Below are 14257 nucleotides of genomic sequence, written 5' to 3'. Positions count from 1 at the left end.
GTTTAGAGAAGCACTAGGAGGAGATCTTCCGCCTAAGAGAGAGAACTCAAAAGGAAGAATGACCATCTACCACCTCACGGCCTCCCACAATCCTTGAAAGTTCTCTCATAAGTTTCATCCACAATAATAACAGACAATCATATCAGTCTCATTGAGATCTCTTACCTGTGTGTGTGTGTGTGTGTGTGTGCACCAAAAAAAGGCTCCTCTACACAACAAGTTTGAGGTGGAGTCTCGGTAAATAATAACTTGTGCTGCTTACGTTCTCAAATCAATATTCTTGAAAACTCGACAGTGATGTGATTTTCTTTTTGTTTCTGTGGGAATTGGACACTGCGTACATGATCACTTCTTATTGCGAATACTACTTAGTTTAGCTATCTCTTTATATATTTTCTTAGGTTTGAGAAGCTAGGCGTATGATCAACTGGGGAGTAAAAACTTATCATGATAAAATAAGCATATCTGTTCTAACAGAGGACTATCAATTAGTTCGTTGTTTACAAATAACTCGTGTTTGAGTAAAAACGTTTTAGATGTGATTATCTTATTAATATTAGTGTTACGTGGTATTTTGTATCTCTTTAAACAGTCTAGAGTGTTGCATCTCCATACTTATGATGGTTTTTATTTATTTAATAATAAAAGTTAGTCCAGTCATAAACTTTTATTAAAAAATAAAACAAATGATCTAAATAAGTTGAATTTAAACTAAAAATATAAACGAGGTTAACACAAGCATGACTTAGCCATATTTGGCCCAGATATAACTCAAATTATAGTCCTAGCCTTCACATTCTAAATAGAACGGTTAAAATTTAATTACTGATTAATATGTACTATAACAGTCAGATTAAGATCTAATAATCAGATCTCTTGTTTTATAATTTTACCCCTTTAACCATATCAAGAGCAGAACAAGACTTAGGATTTCATGACATCCAAATCTCCGAAGAAAGAAGTGATTCGAGTAGAAGATGCGGATTAAGATCTAATAACCCTCTCTTTCCGAAAATCCTTTAGATTGCTACCAGGCAATGGCTGAAGAGATGGTCAACGGCCAAACAAGAGAGCATCCTCTCGGAGAGATCAGGAGAGAGGATTTAAAACTACTCTACGGTCATTAAGAACTGTCCAACTGAAAGAATCAATATACTTAAAAGCATGGGAAACAACACCTTTCCAGAGTTAATTCATTTACATGGTGGCAAATATTTACACGCTTAATTAATTGGATGCTGTATAAACTCAAATCATACGTACGTAGCACGTATAAACTATACGTCCAACTGCACAGCATATTTGTGAGCCGAGTCGGCCGTCTCATCGGCCGGCGGTGGCTCATTCAGGAAAGCCCAGCTGCTTCTCGTCCACCTGCACAACACCACCAATCATATCATTTCAGAAGCCAAGCAAATCTAACCACCAGAGAGAAAGAAACCTCAATTTTGATCAGTCTCGTATTATATTTACCAGTCTCCAGTCTTGTATAGTTTGCTGATCTCGTCCACCTCCTTAGAGGCAAGAGGAGAGCTGGGCTCGCTTTGAGCACGAAGCGACGCCGACTTCTTTATCACACTAATATCTCTCACCTACGTACGTATATGATATTAATTAAACGCATGCGAGATCGATTGATGCAAGAAAACTTGGATGATATCAGGGAGAGGAAATCACATACCAGATGAGACTTCTTAGGTGATTTAGAATCCTCCTCTAATTCGAACTCTTCTAACTCGCTCTTCTTCTGGAGCTTCCAGAAAGCGTCGATCTCTTCATTCGTAAGCGAGCTGTTCCTCCGAGATCGAACTATATCTGACGAGAAACGAACGCATGCATGGTTTTACTAACTAAGAATCATCTCCAGCAATGATATACATGAAGAGAGAGAGAGAGAGAGAGAGAGAGAGAAAGATTTAGGAAGTTAATTTGCATACCTTTACGATCGTCCAGAGCATGCGAAGACCAACCACTCACGAGAGAACCCATAACAACTATGAGAGTAATAGTAGCAGTAATTATGAACTATGGACTTTGAGATGTCTCGCCTCTTACTATATATATAGTTAAGAGGTTGGAAGTCTCTAGTCGGTGAACATAAATAATAATTAATTGAGAAACATTGAAACAGTAAGTGAGAAGGATAGAGACGAGGAATGGATCTATTTATTAAGTTAATAATGACTTGGATATAGAGTTTTGGATAGGAACAGTTTAATGCTTATCTGATTCGAATCGAAGATGATGTGGCTCACTCACGCTTGACTCGGGTGAGTCATCCTTATCTGCCCTTCTTCTCTCTGTGTCCTTTCTTGCAGAGAGAGAGAGAGAAATAATATATAAAAAAAATTAAGTAGATTCTAATTATTTATTAAGGGATATTTTCAATTTGGTTAACCACCGTGTGACATTCTAAGCTAACTAAACCTAACTATTCTCAAATGGAAGCATATCAACCTGAAAAATACTTTATTAAATCCTAAAGATAATTTCTAAAACATCTAGATTACGCTTTGGTGGGATAGGATATGATGATTATATTCAGAAACAAGTTTTTGATTTGGTAGAGTTGGCTTAGACATATTTAATCAGTAGAGTTACGTAAACAATAACAGAGTATTATATAAAAACTATAGAAAAATAAAATCCTCAAAATGGGGTTCTAAATAGAAAATAATAAGAATATGATGTATTATTTGAATATCTCCTATTTATTTATTCATTTATGTGTCTATATGTTGCTTTAAATGCATTTGACTTGCATAATTCTATGGGATATATATATCAATATTCTTTTTTAAGATTATTTTGTGAGGTCTAAAGTTTCACTTACACTCTACTCGTAGGATAAATAATTTCTTTATGCTTACTCTATTATGATAAGGTTTTAATATGCAATCATACAGCTTCTAAAACAAATCTAAGAAAATAAATAAAGAGAGAGCTACAATAAATACTTGCAAGTAAGGACTAATTCTTTGTTAGATCGCCTCAACCATTACCCATTGTTATACCGTATAATTTCTTTTGTTAGTTATGTATTGGATTTTATTAATACCATTAGGGAGAGTAAAGGTAATAAATATTCAAGATAATTTAATTATCAAAATAAATAAATAAATAAACAGGTCTTATAAGAAAAGTAAGCTATATGTCAAGGAGTAGGAGTGTAATTAACTTTGCAAATAAATTATAAGCTATGATGTACATGGAGTTCAATTCTTAAGCCATGGGAGAAAGAAATATAGAACAGTCATAGAGTCCAAGGTTTTTAAGAACATTGTATTAAGAACATGAGCAGCAAGTTACATGATATATATTTTTTTTTTTCCACCTAAATTATTTACAAATATTTTATAGAAATTTTTACAAATCACACTCTATATTTTGCCTATTTTGTGATTTGCACCCGTCTTTGGGAATTTTATAACGCCACCCTTTATTTTTTTCTATAATGTTTATTTAACAACCGACGTTAATTTAATTAACTGACATTAACCATGTTATATAGTTTATGTGACTCTACCCTTAAAAATTTCTGATCTAACCTAAATCCCCACAAAATTCTTCTTCCCCAAACTAAACCTTAATCTTACAAAATCTAAGTCCTCTTATCTATAACTAAACCCTACCTCACAAAATTATAATATCAAAACCTACAACCCACAAGAATTCCCCAAAATCCCTACCATGTACAAGCCTTAGAAGTTTCCCTCAATTTTACCTATTTTTTTTCGTCTCTCTAGCTCAAACTCTTTTTTTTCTCCATCTTTCCTCAAATTTTCTTGGAGGTCGCAAGCAACAAAATCAGCTTCGCGTTTGGGGAGCTCTAAAATATCCATGACTTAGAGTTTGGAAGCTCTAAGATTAACTTGGCATTTTAGGTGATGTTCTCCATGGTTTGAGAAAAAGCAACAAATATATATGTTCAAGTTATGAATAAAATTAGAGATAAGTATAAGGATAATTTATGAATGTTATGGATTATAACAGAATATTCTATTTCTGGTATTATTCAATTTGATCATGGTTAAGTTAAGTTAACTCAGAGTGTTAAATGAACATTACAGGGAAAATGAGGGATCGTGTTATAAAATCCCCAAAGACGAGTGTGAATCATAAAATAGGCAAAATGTAGGGTATGATTTATAAAAATCCCTATTTTATAACATTATAGATGCGACATAATATTAATAAATTGGCATTTAATTTTATTTATAAAAAGTTTAATAGAAGTCTGCAAAGTAAAACATGCAAGATATAAAAACAAAAGTTAAGTATTCAATAACTATTTTTTTGTGTGCAAATAAGTCTTATTTTTTACGGCTGCATCAATTTAATAGAGATTATTCTCAATTTTCAACAGATTTTTATTAAATATTTTTTTTAATAAAAAAACTCTTAGTATCCTTGCAAATATGAAGGTTTTTGAGGGGCATATATATAAATGTTGCATAGCTAATTATCGTAGATGATGAGTTAACATAACTATATATACGAAATGATTTTAATATCCTTAAATGACTTTGAATAAGTGTTTTTAAGGTTAAAATAGAAATAAACGATAATTAGATTGTAAAGTCAAATGAGAGGTATTTTAGAATTTTTAATTTTTTAATTTTTAAAAGTAATAAAATAATTTCTATTTTATTAGCTGTTATTGTAGTAAAATTAATTAGGCATTAAAATCAAGATATTATGATAGGGTGTGAATGCTAAATAAAAACAAAAGATAGGGGTGGTTTTGATAAATTTCTAAATAAAAACAGTTTAGTCCCCCAACGCCGAAGCCAACGGTGTACTGGGCTCAGCCCATGTAGAAGGAAATTGGGCCTAATTAGGGCCCAATTTGGGCTCGCTCCACAGCGACGAAAGAGGATAACGAAATCCTCATCCCCATTTAGCTTCAGCTAAATCCATAAACCAGAGAGAAGAAAGGCGGAAAGAAAAGAGCGAGAAGATATGGCGATATCCTTATCCTCTTCCTTCACCTCCATCCACGCCCCAATCCACCGCAAGACCTTCCTTTCCTCCCCTTCTTCCCATCTCCCATTCTCCACCCGCACTCGTGGCGGCGGCGGCGGCGGCGGCGTGAAGATGAGCATGGAGGCCGGAATCGGGGTAATGGGGACGAAGCTCGGGATGATGACCTACTTCGAACCGGAAGGCAAGGTGGTCCCGGTTACTGTGGTCGGCTTCCGCGAGGGCAACATCGTAACCCAGGTCAAGAACGCCGCCACCGACGGCTACGACGCCGTCCAGGTCGGCTACCGACGCGTCCGTGAGACCAAGCTGACCAAGCCCGAGCTCGGACACCTCCAGAAGGCTGGGGCGATCGCCATGAGGCACCTCCAGGAGTTTAGGCTCCAGTCCGTGGAAGAGTTCGAACCTGGGCAGACCCTCGCCATTGATGAGATCTTTAAGGAGGGGGATTTCGTCGATGTCTCCGGTAACTCCATCGGTAAAGGATTCCAAGGTATGCCTAGTATCTTCTATCAAAATTTGAAATTTCTCTATATTCTGGAGAGAAACTCGAGTGAATTGGAAAAAAAAAAACATACGCAACAAGTTCCAATTTTTAATGCTTGCACATTGAGCTGTAATATGATATTGGATGTGTGTTTATTTTTCTGTTAGAATGTGGCTCGCGATAAGGCAGCAATTGATGTGAAGGATATATTTCAATGATAAATCGTTTGGTTCTTTTAGTTCAATGAAATAGTTAAGAGGATTGTTCTTAGGTAGGATTAAAATCAGATGGCCTCTGTAAGATAGGATTGTTCTTTTAGTTCAATGCTTTCTTCATCCTAGCGTAACAGAAGTGATAGACCAATAGAAATCATGCACCTTCTCATTGCTCCAACATGCAAGAGTAGCAATTGATGTGGAAATCTCATAAACCTTAAAAGGTTGAAACCGAGAGCTTCTTCGTTTTGTATTGTATTTACCACTGGAATGTAGAAGCAGACTTTAAAACGGCTTTGAAATGCTAGATGTTTGTAAGCTCAAAAATTATAATACTTATATACTCCTTGGAGTAGTGAATTATAGATCTTGTGGCTTACACGAGATAACTAACTGATAGGGCCCCACCTAGCACTCTATACTCTTAAGACAACTTTGAGGTCATTCTTCTCATGCTTCTCAGTTATATTGTCAAATTTATGCTATCTAATCTTCTTATTTGGGTACTATGTATAACTTGGCTTAACACAACTTACAATCGGCTTGCTTATCAGACCTAGCTAGATTCTTGCATCAGTAGTACATCATTTATCAGAAATACCTGACCGATTGCAGCCATAGGGAGCAAGCTTTAGTCATCTTATAGTGTACTTTATGAGGTTAGGATTGTATCAAGGGGTTTTTGGTGTTGCTGTGTAGCACAAAACTGCTGCATTGCTTTTTCAAGTAACAAGCTGTTAGAAGCAATTTTTATATGTTTCTTGATCTTCTGATATGAACTTTCTGTATAATATTGCATCTATGAGAAGGAACTATAAGATATGAATCATACTAAATCTTCATATGACATTTTTTTAGTCATTTACTCGACAATCAAGAGCTTCAACTATATTTGCCATGTCTATATCTCCGTTTTCACTTTCACATATCAAATTTAGCATGTTTGCCTAAGTTCCAATATTTTCTCTTAGTCAATTGTATCATATATGCATCAAAAGAACAAAGTTGAAATGTATGTGTGATTTCATCTTTGAACTTCCTTTTAAAGGTGGAATCAAGAGACATAATTTCCGACGTGGGCCGATGACTCATGGTTCTAAGAGTCACAGAGCTTTGGGTTCTATTGGTGCCGGAACAACTCCAGGACGTGTATACAAAGGGAAAAAGATGCCTGGAAGAATGGGAGGAACAAAAACCAAAATCCGGAAGTTGAAAATTGTGAAGATAGACAGTGAATTGCGGGTTGTTATGATAAAAGGTGCTGTACCCGGAAAGCCTGGAAATCTTCTTCGCATAGCACCTGCCAAGATTGTGGGGAAAAACATTCCCAAAAACTAGTTTTACTTGTTATCTGTAGGGCAGGCAGAAGCTCTTTTGCTTGCGCTTCCAGCATTTTTCTTCCTAGATGCCTTATTTCTTTTGGTAGTTCAAACATTGCAGTCAATTTCCATCCACTTCCATTTTGTTGTAAAGTATGTATACCTAACGGGGAATATGCAAGTTCTTTTTCTCTTTATTGATGAGATTAAATTTTCATTTAGAATTATTGTTCCTTGAAATTAAGCTTTGTGAATGATGCTGCAGAAGGTCTGCTCTTCGGTCATTTAAAGAAAGGGATCTATGGTCTAAGGCTGTCAACAATGATTAATGGGAATTTCTGATATAAAAAGTTATTGAGGGCTAAAACTGCCAGGTAGTTTATGTTCATGTTAATGTCATACTTGCTTCTGTATGCTAATACTATGGATGCGGATCATTTTCTTAAGAATTCTACTATTAGCTTTTGCCTTCACTTGATCATTCTCTTTTTTACCATTACAAAAGCACCAACATTTCCTCACACGAAGTAAAACTATTTGCTTCATATAATCTTTCAATCTGATACATTGATATATAGATATCTATATATATGGACACAGCAAGGAAAGAACAAAAAAAAAGATTTCAAATGTGAACTGGAATGTTTAAGAGATAAGATATTTTGACCTTTTGTTTCCTGCGCCAATTTTGTTTCGCCAAATGGGAGGAAATGATTTTAGTAAGAGATATAAGAAAAGGTTCAAATGAAATAACTAAAATACAAGGTACTTATTGTACATGTTAATTCCTTTGCAATGTAGCATGAACTATGAAGTGAAAAGGTGACATCTCCAGTGCTGGACACTATCTTCTTTTTGTTCTTTTTCTGCTCATGCATCATTGCATCAACAAGCACAACATACCACTAAATTCTTTCCAGCCCAAAAGGAGTAGAGAAAGCAAACCCTTTAACATGGGTCGCCTCTGACACAATGCAAATAAGAGTCCAATATACATAATTTTGGTAATGATAGACAGAATGCAACAGACAACGTGACATCCATATTTAATCTACACAAACACAAGGGAATTTCATCGCTGGCTCCTTTCCACTGTCTCTGTTGCTGCTTCAGGTTCTTCCTGTCCTGATGACTTCGCAACTAGACTCTCGACAGGGATTTTTTCAACATCACGCCGAATTCCAATATCAGAAACATATCGGCCAATGCAGTACATGCCACTGGCCACCACTGCCAATCCACTGACGCTAGTTGTCAAAAAACGAAGAGGAGAAGATGCTACTGCACTGACTGCAGCTGTTAAGGAAGCCAATTGACCGCTTCTTCCTACACTGAAGGCAGTAACCACAAGCAGACCAGTCTTGCAATATATTGCAAAGTCCTCACAGTTGTTCTTAAAGAGGCAATATACGCCAAATCCGTTATTAAGGAGGTATTTGGTACGGTGCAGAACATCATCAGAGGAATCTGAAGCTGCAAGTGTACAAGTTCCTCCTCGAGCTTTTGCAAAGAAAAAAGCTGGCGAGACAGCATAATCAAAACGGTAGAGATTGCCTCCCGCTAGGAAGCAGTCAAGGCAGGACATTATCACACCATGGAGCTTGCTCTGATCTCCACATCTCTCACAGATAGTGCCAGTATTAGATCGAGAGGAACTACTAAAAAGAATCCAATCTAAGGAAGTTCCAGTCCCAATTTCCTGCCCTGCAGCCCTAGTGAAGTGAATGACCTTTCCATCTCCAACATATATCCCTAGGAAACAAAAAGAGTAAGAAGTAATTCGACATCAGATTTCAGTAACTGAAACAGCATTCAGAAGCCGAGCTTAAACATCATTTGACTCAGACAGAAGCAGCTACACTTGACCGACCTATTCAGCATCAATTGGAAGATCATTATTTCACCATGGCAGTCAAAAATTTCTAAGTTCCATCTATCACTTACATGTAAAAAAGAAAACAAAATTTAGGACTGTGAACGAATATCCTATAAAAGCTTATTAGCATTCCTCTAAAAGGCAGAGATATATGTTAGAAGACAATGTTGAAGGAGCTAAGCATTTGAGTATGCAAGTAATTCATGAACCAGGATGAAGAATGAATCTACTAAAGATATCAATTGGCGCAAGCTACACAAAGAAGAATTTATGACTCGTATTCCTCAACACAATGATTGCGTTCCTCAATGGGAACTTTTGTAAAACCTTCTAAGTTTCTTCCATTAGAAGTCGTTACAAAGACATGATGTGATACCTACGATAAAGAAACCTAGATGATATTTTCAAGAACAATTCCGTCCTCGTTCTTCTTATTTCGTTTTGTTGCTCCCATTGAGGTAGCAAAATCTAATATAGTTAACACTCTTCTCTAATTTCTTCTCTTATATAGAGATTACCAACCTCTTATCCTTATCCTCCACCCAACAACCAAAATGTGAATAAGGGGCTGCATAATGCATTAATGCCCCTTTCGAGATCTACCTACAAATTCCTCATTATCCAACCTAACACGACCCCTTCAGCAAAACAACGTCGTTTTTTGCTATAAACTAATCACTTGCCGATAGCGATCACACCAACCTCACGAAAATAGTAGGTAGGATTTGGTGGGAAGAGGAGTGCAGAATAAGATTAAGAATAAAGGGAATAAGGGTAGAATGCCTACCATGATGGGCATAGATGTAGGCCTTCCTCCAGGAATAGATGTGATCTCCAGGCTTCAACTCCTCCCTATCGATCTTATTCGAGAAAACACCCATCATCTTCTCTCTCTCTCTCTCTCTCCTCACTTCTCTCTCGTTCTTCTCCTCTCTTCTCCTCTTATACTTCAAATCGCACGCAAAGGTTGGTTAGTTCCTCTATCCCGACGCCACCGAGACGTGGGAGGAGGAGGAGGAGGCGGAGGAGGAGAGAAGGAAGAAGGAAGAAGGACGAAGGCGAAGGCGTCGATTGCCGTTCCTTAACCGTGAAGGATTTGGGAATAAAGTCTATGTTTGGGTTAAATCTTTTCGCTTATTTAGGTACGCTTTCCGTTTATTAAATGGAATAGGAGGAGCTTGATAGACGTCAGATATGACGAGGGATAAAATCCTGTCCGTTGATAGATAATAAACAATTATTCCTAGTTCCAGGGACCATTTGTTATCAAAGCTTCTCCGAGTTGGACACGCTATCGGCTATCGCAGCATATTACAGTTAGAATTTCACATAGAACTCTGCACATTGGTTATATCCTATTCGTTTTCTTTTACTTTTTGTGAGAGAGAGAGAGGAGAATAAGAATGGTTTTATTCTATTATTGTTCCATTAATCTCGTAATATTTTAGGTACTGTAGGGAATGTTACGTACGGATTACTCTAACCTTTCACTTGTATCAAGTATTCATTTTGCTCACCTAAGGTCTAGACTCATATGAAACTATTATACATTCAAACTTAATAGAAAACGATACCAGAATTTTATTAAATTTACTCACCAATCACATTCTTTAAACTTAACATAGGTAAAAGATTCATAATTACTCAAATTATGAGGTAATAATTATTGCAAGAAGCATTACAGTAATTTGATGGCTCTATTAATGGCAGTTTAGTTTTTAGCATTAGTCTTGAAAGTTTAAAGTAAAGTCATAAGGGGAATTTGTAATTTACGATATATATATAGTATTACTAATATTCACATTGAAGCATGAAACAAACAGCACACATGGTTCAGGAAAAGAGCAGTTGGACAGATTGCAACCCATGAGATTTCTGATGCACCAACTCTGGCTAATGCTGGAGATAAATCCAATAACTCAAGAATGAAATCTTTGTACACTCATCTTGACTGCTTTGAATAATTCAATCAAAAGTTCCTATAAACACTTCAGTAGGAGAAGCAACAAGCATACCTTTTCTACATTTTTCTAGCCACTGTGCTATTTGCTATTTCAATCTTTCACCTAGTATCTCGTCTTTACTTATCCAAGGCTTACAACCATGGTTAAAGAACATATTTTTTCAAAAAAGAAGTTTACATTACACAGGATTTGCTTCATTTTGTACCCCCAAATCCCCAAGGGTTTATGACATCATTCAGCTAACTAAAGCTGTATGGTCGACTAATCAATCAGCTTATAACCTAACTATGCCTCTGACTCTGCAGTGCCAGAAGAAGAATCCTGGGAGATCATCATCGACTCCTTAGCAGAGTCGGTCAGATAGGAGTACGTGAGGAGAGAAGCACCAACAGTAATCGACAAGCCAATGCAGCTCCATATCCACTTCTGCCTTGTCTTTCTTCTCAGACGTTTCCGGCGACCCAACTCTGCACATTCGTAGATGATAAGATAACTTGAAGCTTGTTAGACTTCATACAGTAACTAATGTTACACATATAGAGCATCAGATAGACCACTTCATTTGTATGCGCCTAAAATTTAGAAAATATATAATTCTCTTAGAAACTTAACCACAGTTCCTTACATTAACCAAGCAAAATGAATAAATATGGCCATGTAAATCCAATTGACCACCCTAATTGTTAACTTGACATGAATGACTAGCAATTCAAACTACTGCTACAAAAGTATAAGGAAATGGATACTAGCAGATACAAGATAAATGTACAGTATGAGGACAATAAAACAATGGCCACTCAGCATTAAGTGAAAAATAGCATTTCTGCTAAATTATGTCATTAGACTCAACTATGAAATAGCAAGCCTCTCATAGTGGCTATTGCTAGACAACTGAAAACATTTATAACAGACAATTTTCAGCTATCCCAGCTATCTTTTAAAAGTAGTTTTTCAGCCAAAAGGTCTCCAAGAACTTCAACCAAGTCCAAAAGAAAAAGAAGAGAATGAGGGAAATGAATTGATGAAGAGATATGGATTCATTGTTGGGGCATAGACTATGGGCCAAAATCCCATTAGGAAATAAAGAGAAGAGCAATGGAAATTTTTTATTACTTCCTTTATGTATATGAGTTCACACTGATCCCAAAATCCAGAAGATGCTATAGCTAGCAAGCCCATGACACTTGCACAAAACTGAGGGCCTCATTATGAAAGACTGCCACGATCTAACCAGTCTTCCCAAATATCTTGAAATTCTGGCTATACTTCCAGACAAGCACAGTGAAAATTCAGATGTGGCTTATAATTTGTTCTCTTTGGAGGTTCCATAAGTGCATAAAAGGAGAACAAATTTTTTTAACATGCTTCCTCTAGCTTTATATTTTATAATACACCAATAGTTCTTGTTAAATTCCATTCAAATCATATAATGCTAACAGGAATAGAACTGGTATAATCAAAGAGCTTTTTTACCTATGACTTCTTGATTCCTCTGGTACATCTCACGGTTCACAGCTTCATAATATTGCACTCGATCTCTCAACCGAGAAATTTCATGGTTCTTTGAGTCAATAACTTCATTCGCAACTGCTTCAATTTCAGCTCGAACAAGACCCCTGTCAACTTGTTCAGAAACTAGTTTTGAAACAACAATCTCCTGGAAAATTTCTGCAGGATCTGCCTCAAGTTGAACATTTTCACCATGGTGGTCAACAGTCAACGGTAAACCCATGCGGGACACAGATTCTCCAATCCGCCGCCACCAATTCTGCATGTCCATAACGGCCTTCTCTGCTATCTTCCTTTTTTCAATCTCTTCAAGAAGAGTTAGCCTTAAACCACGCAGTTCAGTCACAAAATCTTTACTGAAGGAAGGAGAGGACTGTGAAACAGAATCAGAGAAGAATTCTGCAGATTCCAAAGCCAATGATATCATTAGTTTACGCAGCAAGTAAGACTAACATCAAAGAATGCTCCAAACAATACACAGACCATTTTAGGAATAAAAATCTAATTTCTCATACCAATCAACCAATACTATCAATGTAATATTCAAGAAATGCAATAGTTACACACAGTTGATGCATCATACTAGACTTCATTGAGAAAGGAACAATTATCAAGAATAACAACAGGCTGCTCAATGGCTATACGTGTTAAATGTCTTTTTTATATTGAACAAGAAGGATGCATTACACTAAAATAGGTATAAATGTCAATACATTTAACATTACATAGCTATATATGCTTGTGTTTTGTTTAAACAAGAACTGATAATAATATATATCCAAGTACATCTCCAATATATTTACAATAAAAACTAGTGGTTCATAAATAAAAAATACTATCCGAAAAACTTATTTTAGTTCAATTAGTCATCACCAATAAAACTTAATCCGCTTCAAAAATAAAAACCCCTAAAAATGTAATTTTGTAACCATTTGATCAACAAAAGAAAAGCGTTTGCTGTTACCTTCATCGGCATCATAGAACTCGCTATGGCTGACCACAGACGCCGCCCGATTCCAAACTCCAGCGGCGCCGCTGCTGCTGCAGCTCGCGACGCTCGAAGAAGGATCGAAGAAGTCGTCGACGTCGACGTCGCCGCCCAAATCTCCCTCCCGTCGCGGCGTCTCGGTACCATCCCCATCCCTAACCCCACCGTCACCAACCACCACCACCTCCTCCTCCACCACCTCCTCCTTCTCCTCCACCTTAACCAGCCGGCCCTTGCGGTTCACGAGGTAAGGCGAGGGAGAGACCGAGCTCGGCGAGGAGGGGAACGAGGGGCCCACCGAAACGGGCAGTGGATCCGGAATAGCGTACAGCGCCGGCGAGCGAATAGGAAGAGACGCCTTGGGATTTTCGCGGCCTTCGCTGGCTTCGAGGAGCCGGTCGAGGGCTATGGCGGCCATACTCGGCATCGTCTCTTGGTTGCAGGTTATAGCGAGAGGGAGGGGAAGGCAAAGGAAACGGTCTCACCCTAAAACAAAGAAAAAAGAAGAGAAAAAGATTATTAGGAGGTTTGGGTTCAGACATATTTCTTTGCCCCTGGACCAAGAAATCTAATAACCCATAAAAGAAACCCAAAAATAATCTTAATTACAACAATACCCCTCAATTCAAATCAAACCTGGTCCACTCCACGGGAAGTTTCCAATGCCACCAAATTTTAATGAGCATTTTATACTCCACACCCTACATTATATGTAATTATTTTACCTACACCCTGTTTCCTTTTACCGCGCGTATGCTGTAATAAATATAAATGCTTGTGTCTTTGAATTTCCCTCTTATTTTATGTATCATATTTAAACGTCTGAGTTAATAAACTATCTATACACGGGCACTCTCTCGAATTAAAAAAAAAGGAAAGGTTTGATTTGTAAAATTCCCAATAATTGTTTCAAATG

General features: G+C 37.1%; 4 protein-coding genes across 4 annotated transcripts; 1 reads left to right on the top strand and 3 right to left on the bottom strand.

Annotated features, from left to right (window-relative positions):
- Nucleotides 1–1153: 1153 nt before the first annotated feature.
- Nucleotides 1154–2070, bottom strand: LOC140761547 (uncharacterized). Its single transcript, XM_073098912.1, has 4 exons — nucleotides 1938–2070; nucleotides 1682–1815; nucleotides 1474–1592; nucleotides 1154–1374 (listed from the first exon to the last, which is right to left on the bottom strand). The coding sequence occupies exons 1-4, from the start codon at nucleotides 1987–1989 to the stop codon at nucleotides 1278–1280; spliced, it is 402 nt and encodes a 133-aa protein (XP_072955013.1). The 5' UTR covers nucleotides 1990–2070; the 3' UTR covers nucleotides 1154–1277.
- A 2840-nt stretch (nucleotides 2071–4910) lies between these two features.
- On the top strand, nucleotides 4911–7228 carry LOC140761750 (large ribosomal subunit protein uL3c). Its single transcript, XM_073099213.1, has 2 exons — nucleotides 4911–5476; nucleotides 6734–7228. Exons 1-2 carry the CDS (start codon nucleotides 4963–4965, stop codon nucleotides 7021–7023), a joined length of 804 nt encoding a protein of 267 aa, XP_072955314.1. The 5' UTR covers nucleotides 4911–4962; the 3' UTR covers nucleotides 7024–7228.
- Nucleotides 7229–7983: 755 nt separating this feature from the next.
- On the bottom strand, nucleotides 7984–9998 carry LOC140760915 (protein LEAD-SENSITIVE 1-like). The gene is made up of 2 exons (XM_073097999.1): nucleotides 9668–9998; nucleotides 7984–8756 (listed from the first exon to the last, which is right to left on the bottom strand). The coding sequence occupies exons 1-2, from the start codon at nucleotides 9762–9764 to the stop codon at nucleotides 8077–8079; spliced, it is 777 nt and encodes a 258-aa protein (XP_072954100.1). The 5' UTR covers nucleotides 9765–9998; the 3' UTR covers nucleotides 7984–8076.
- A 797-nt stretch (nucleotides 9999–10795) lies between these two features.
- On the bottom strand, nucleotides 10796–13873 carry LOC140760914 (uncharacterized). Its single transcript, XM_073097998.1, has 3 exons — nucleotides 13318–13873; nucleotides 12318–12752; nucleotides 10796–11311 (listed from the first exon to the last, which is right to left on the bottom strand). Exons 1-3 carry the CDS (start codon nucleotides 13766–13768, stop codon nucleotides 11130–11132), a joined length of 1068 nt encoding a protein of 355 aa, XP_072954099.1. The 5' UTR covers nucleotides 13769–13873; the 3' UTR covers nucleotides 10796–11129.
- Between the last annotated feature and the right edge of the window lie 384 nt (nucleotides 13874–14257).

This window comes from Typha angustifolia, chromosome 6 (assembly GCF_048772165.1).
Source record: "Typha angustifolia cultivar Huaian chromosome 6, ASM4877216v1, whole genome shotgun sequence".
Classification (NCBI taxonomy): Eukaryota; Viridiplantae; Streptophyta; class Magnoliopsida; order Poales; family Typhaceae; genus Typha; species Typha angustifolia.
Note: the sequence above shows the minus strand (reverse complement) of the source record. Positions and strands in the feature narration are given on the sequence as shown.

Excerpts from the sequence above, each read along its gene's own strand:
- LOC140760914 (XM_073097998.1), bottom strand. The coding sequence starts at position 13,768 with ATGCCGAGTATGGCCGCCATAGCCCTCGACCGGCTCCTCGAAGCCAGC. Across the intron at positions 12,753-13,317 it reads GTTCTATGATGCCGATGAAG|AATTCTTCTCTGATTCTGTT; the intron begins GTAACAGCAAAC and ends TGGAATCTGCAG. Across the intron at positions 11,312-12,317 it reads GAGGAATCAAGAAGTCATAG|AGTTGGGTCGCCGGAAACGT; the intron begins GTAAAAAAGCTC and ends ACGAATGTGCAG.
- LOC140761547 (XM_073098912.1), bottom strand. The coding sequence starts at position 1,989 with ATGGGTTCTCTCGTGAGTGGTTGGTCTTCGCATGCTCTGGACGATCGT. Across the intron at positions 1,816-1,937 it reads TGCTCTGGACGATCGTAAAG|ATATAGTTCGATCTCGGAGG; the intron begins GTATGCAAATTA and ends GTTTCTCGTCAG. Across the intron at positions 1,593-1,681 it reads CACCTAAGAAGTCTCATCTG|GTGAGAGATATTAGTGTGAT; the intron begins GTATGTGATTTC and ends ATACGTACGTAG.
- LOC140760915 (XM_073097999.1), bottom strand. The coding sequence starts at position 9,764 with ATGATGGGTGTTTTCTCGAATAAGATCGATAGGGAGGAGTTGAAGCCT. Across the intron at positions 8,757-9,667 it reads CTACATCTATGCCCATCATG|GGATATATGTTGGAGATGGA; the intron begins GTAGGCATTCTA and ends TTTGTTTCCTAG.
- LOC140761750 (XM_073099213.1), top strand. The coding sequence starts at position 4,963 with ATGGCGATATCCTTATCCTCTTCCTTCACCTCCATCCACGCCCCAATC. Across the intron at positions 5,477-6,733 it reads CATCGGTAAAGGATTCCAAG|GTGGAATCAAGAGACATAAT; the intron begins GTATGCCTAGTA and ends TTCCTTTTAAAG.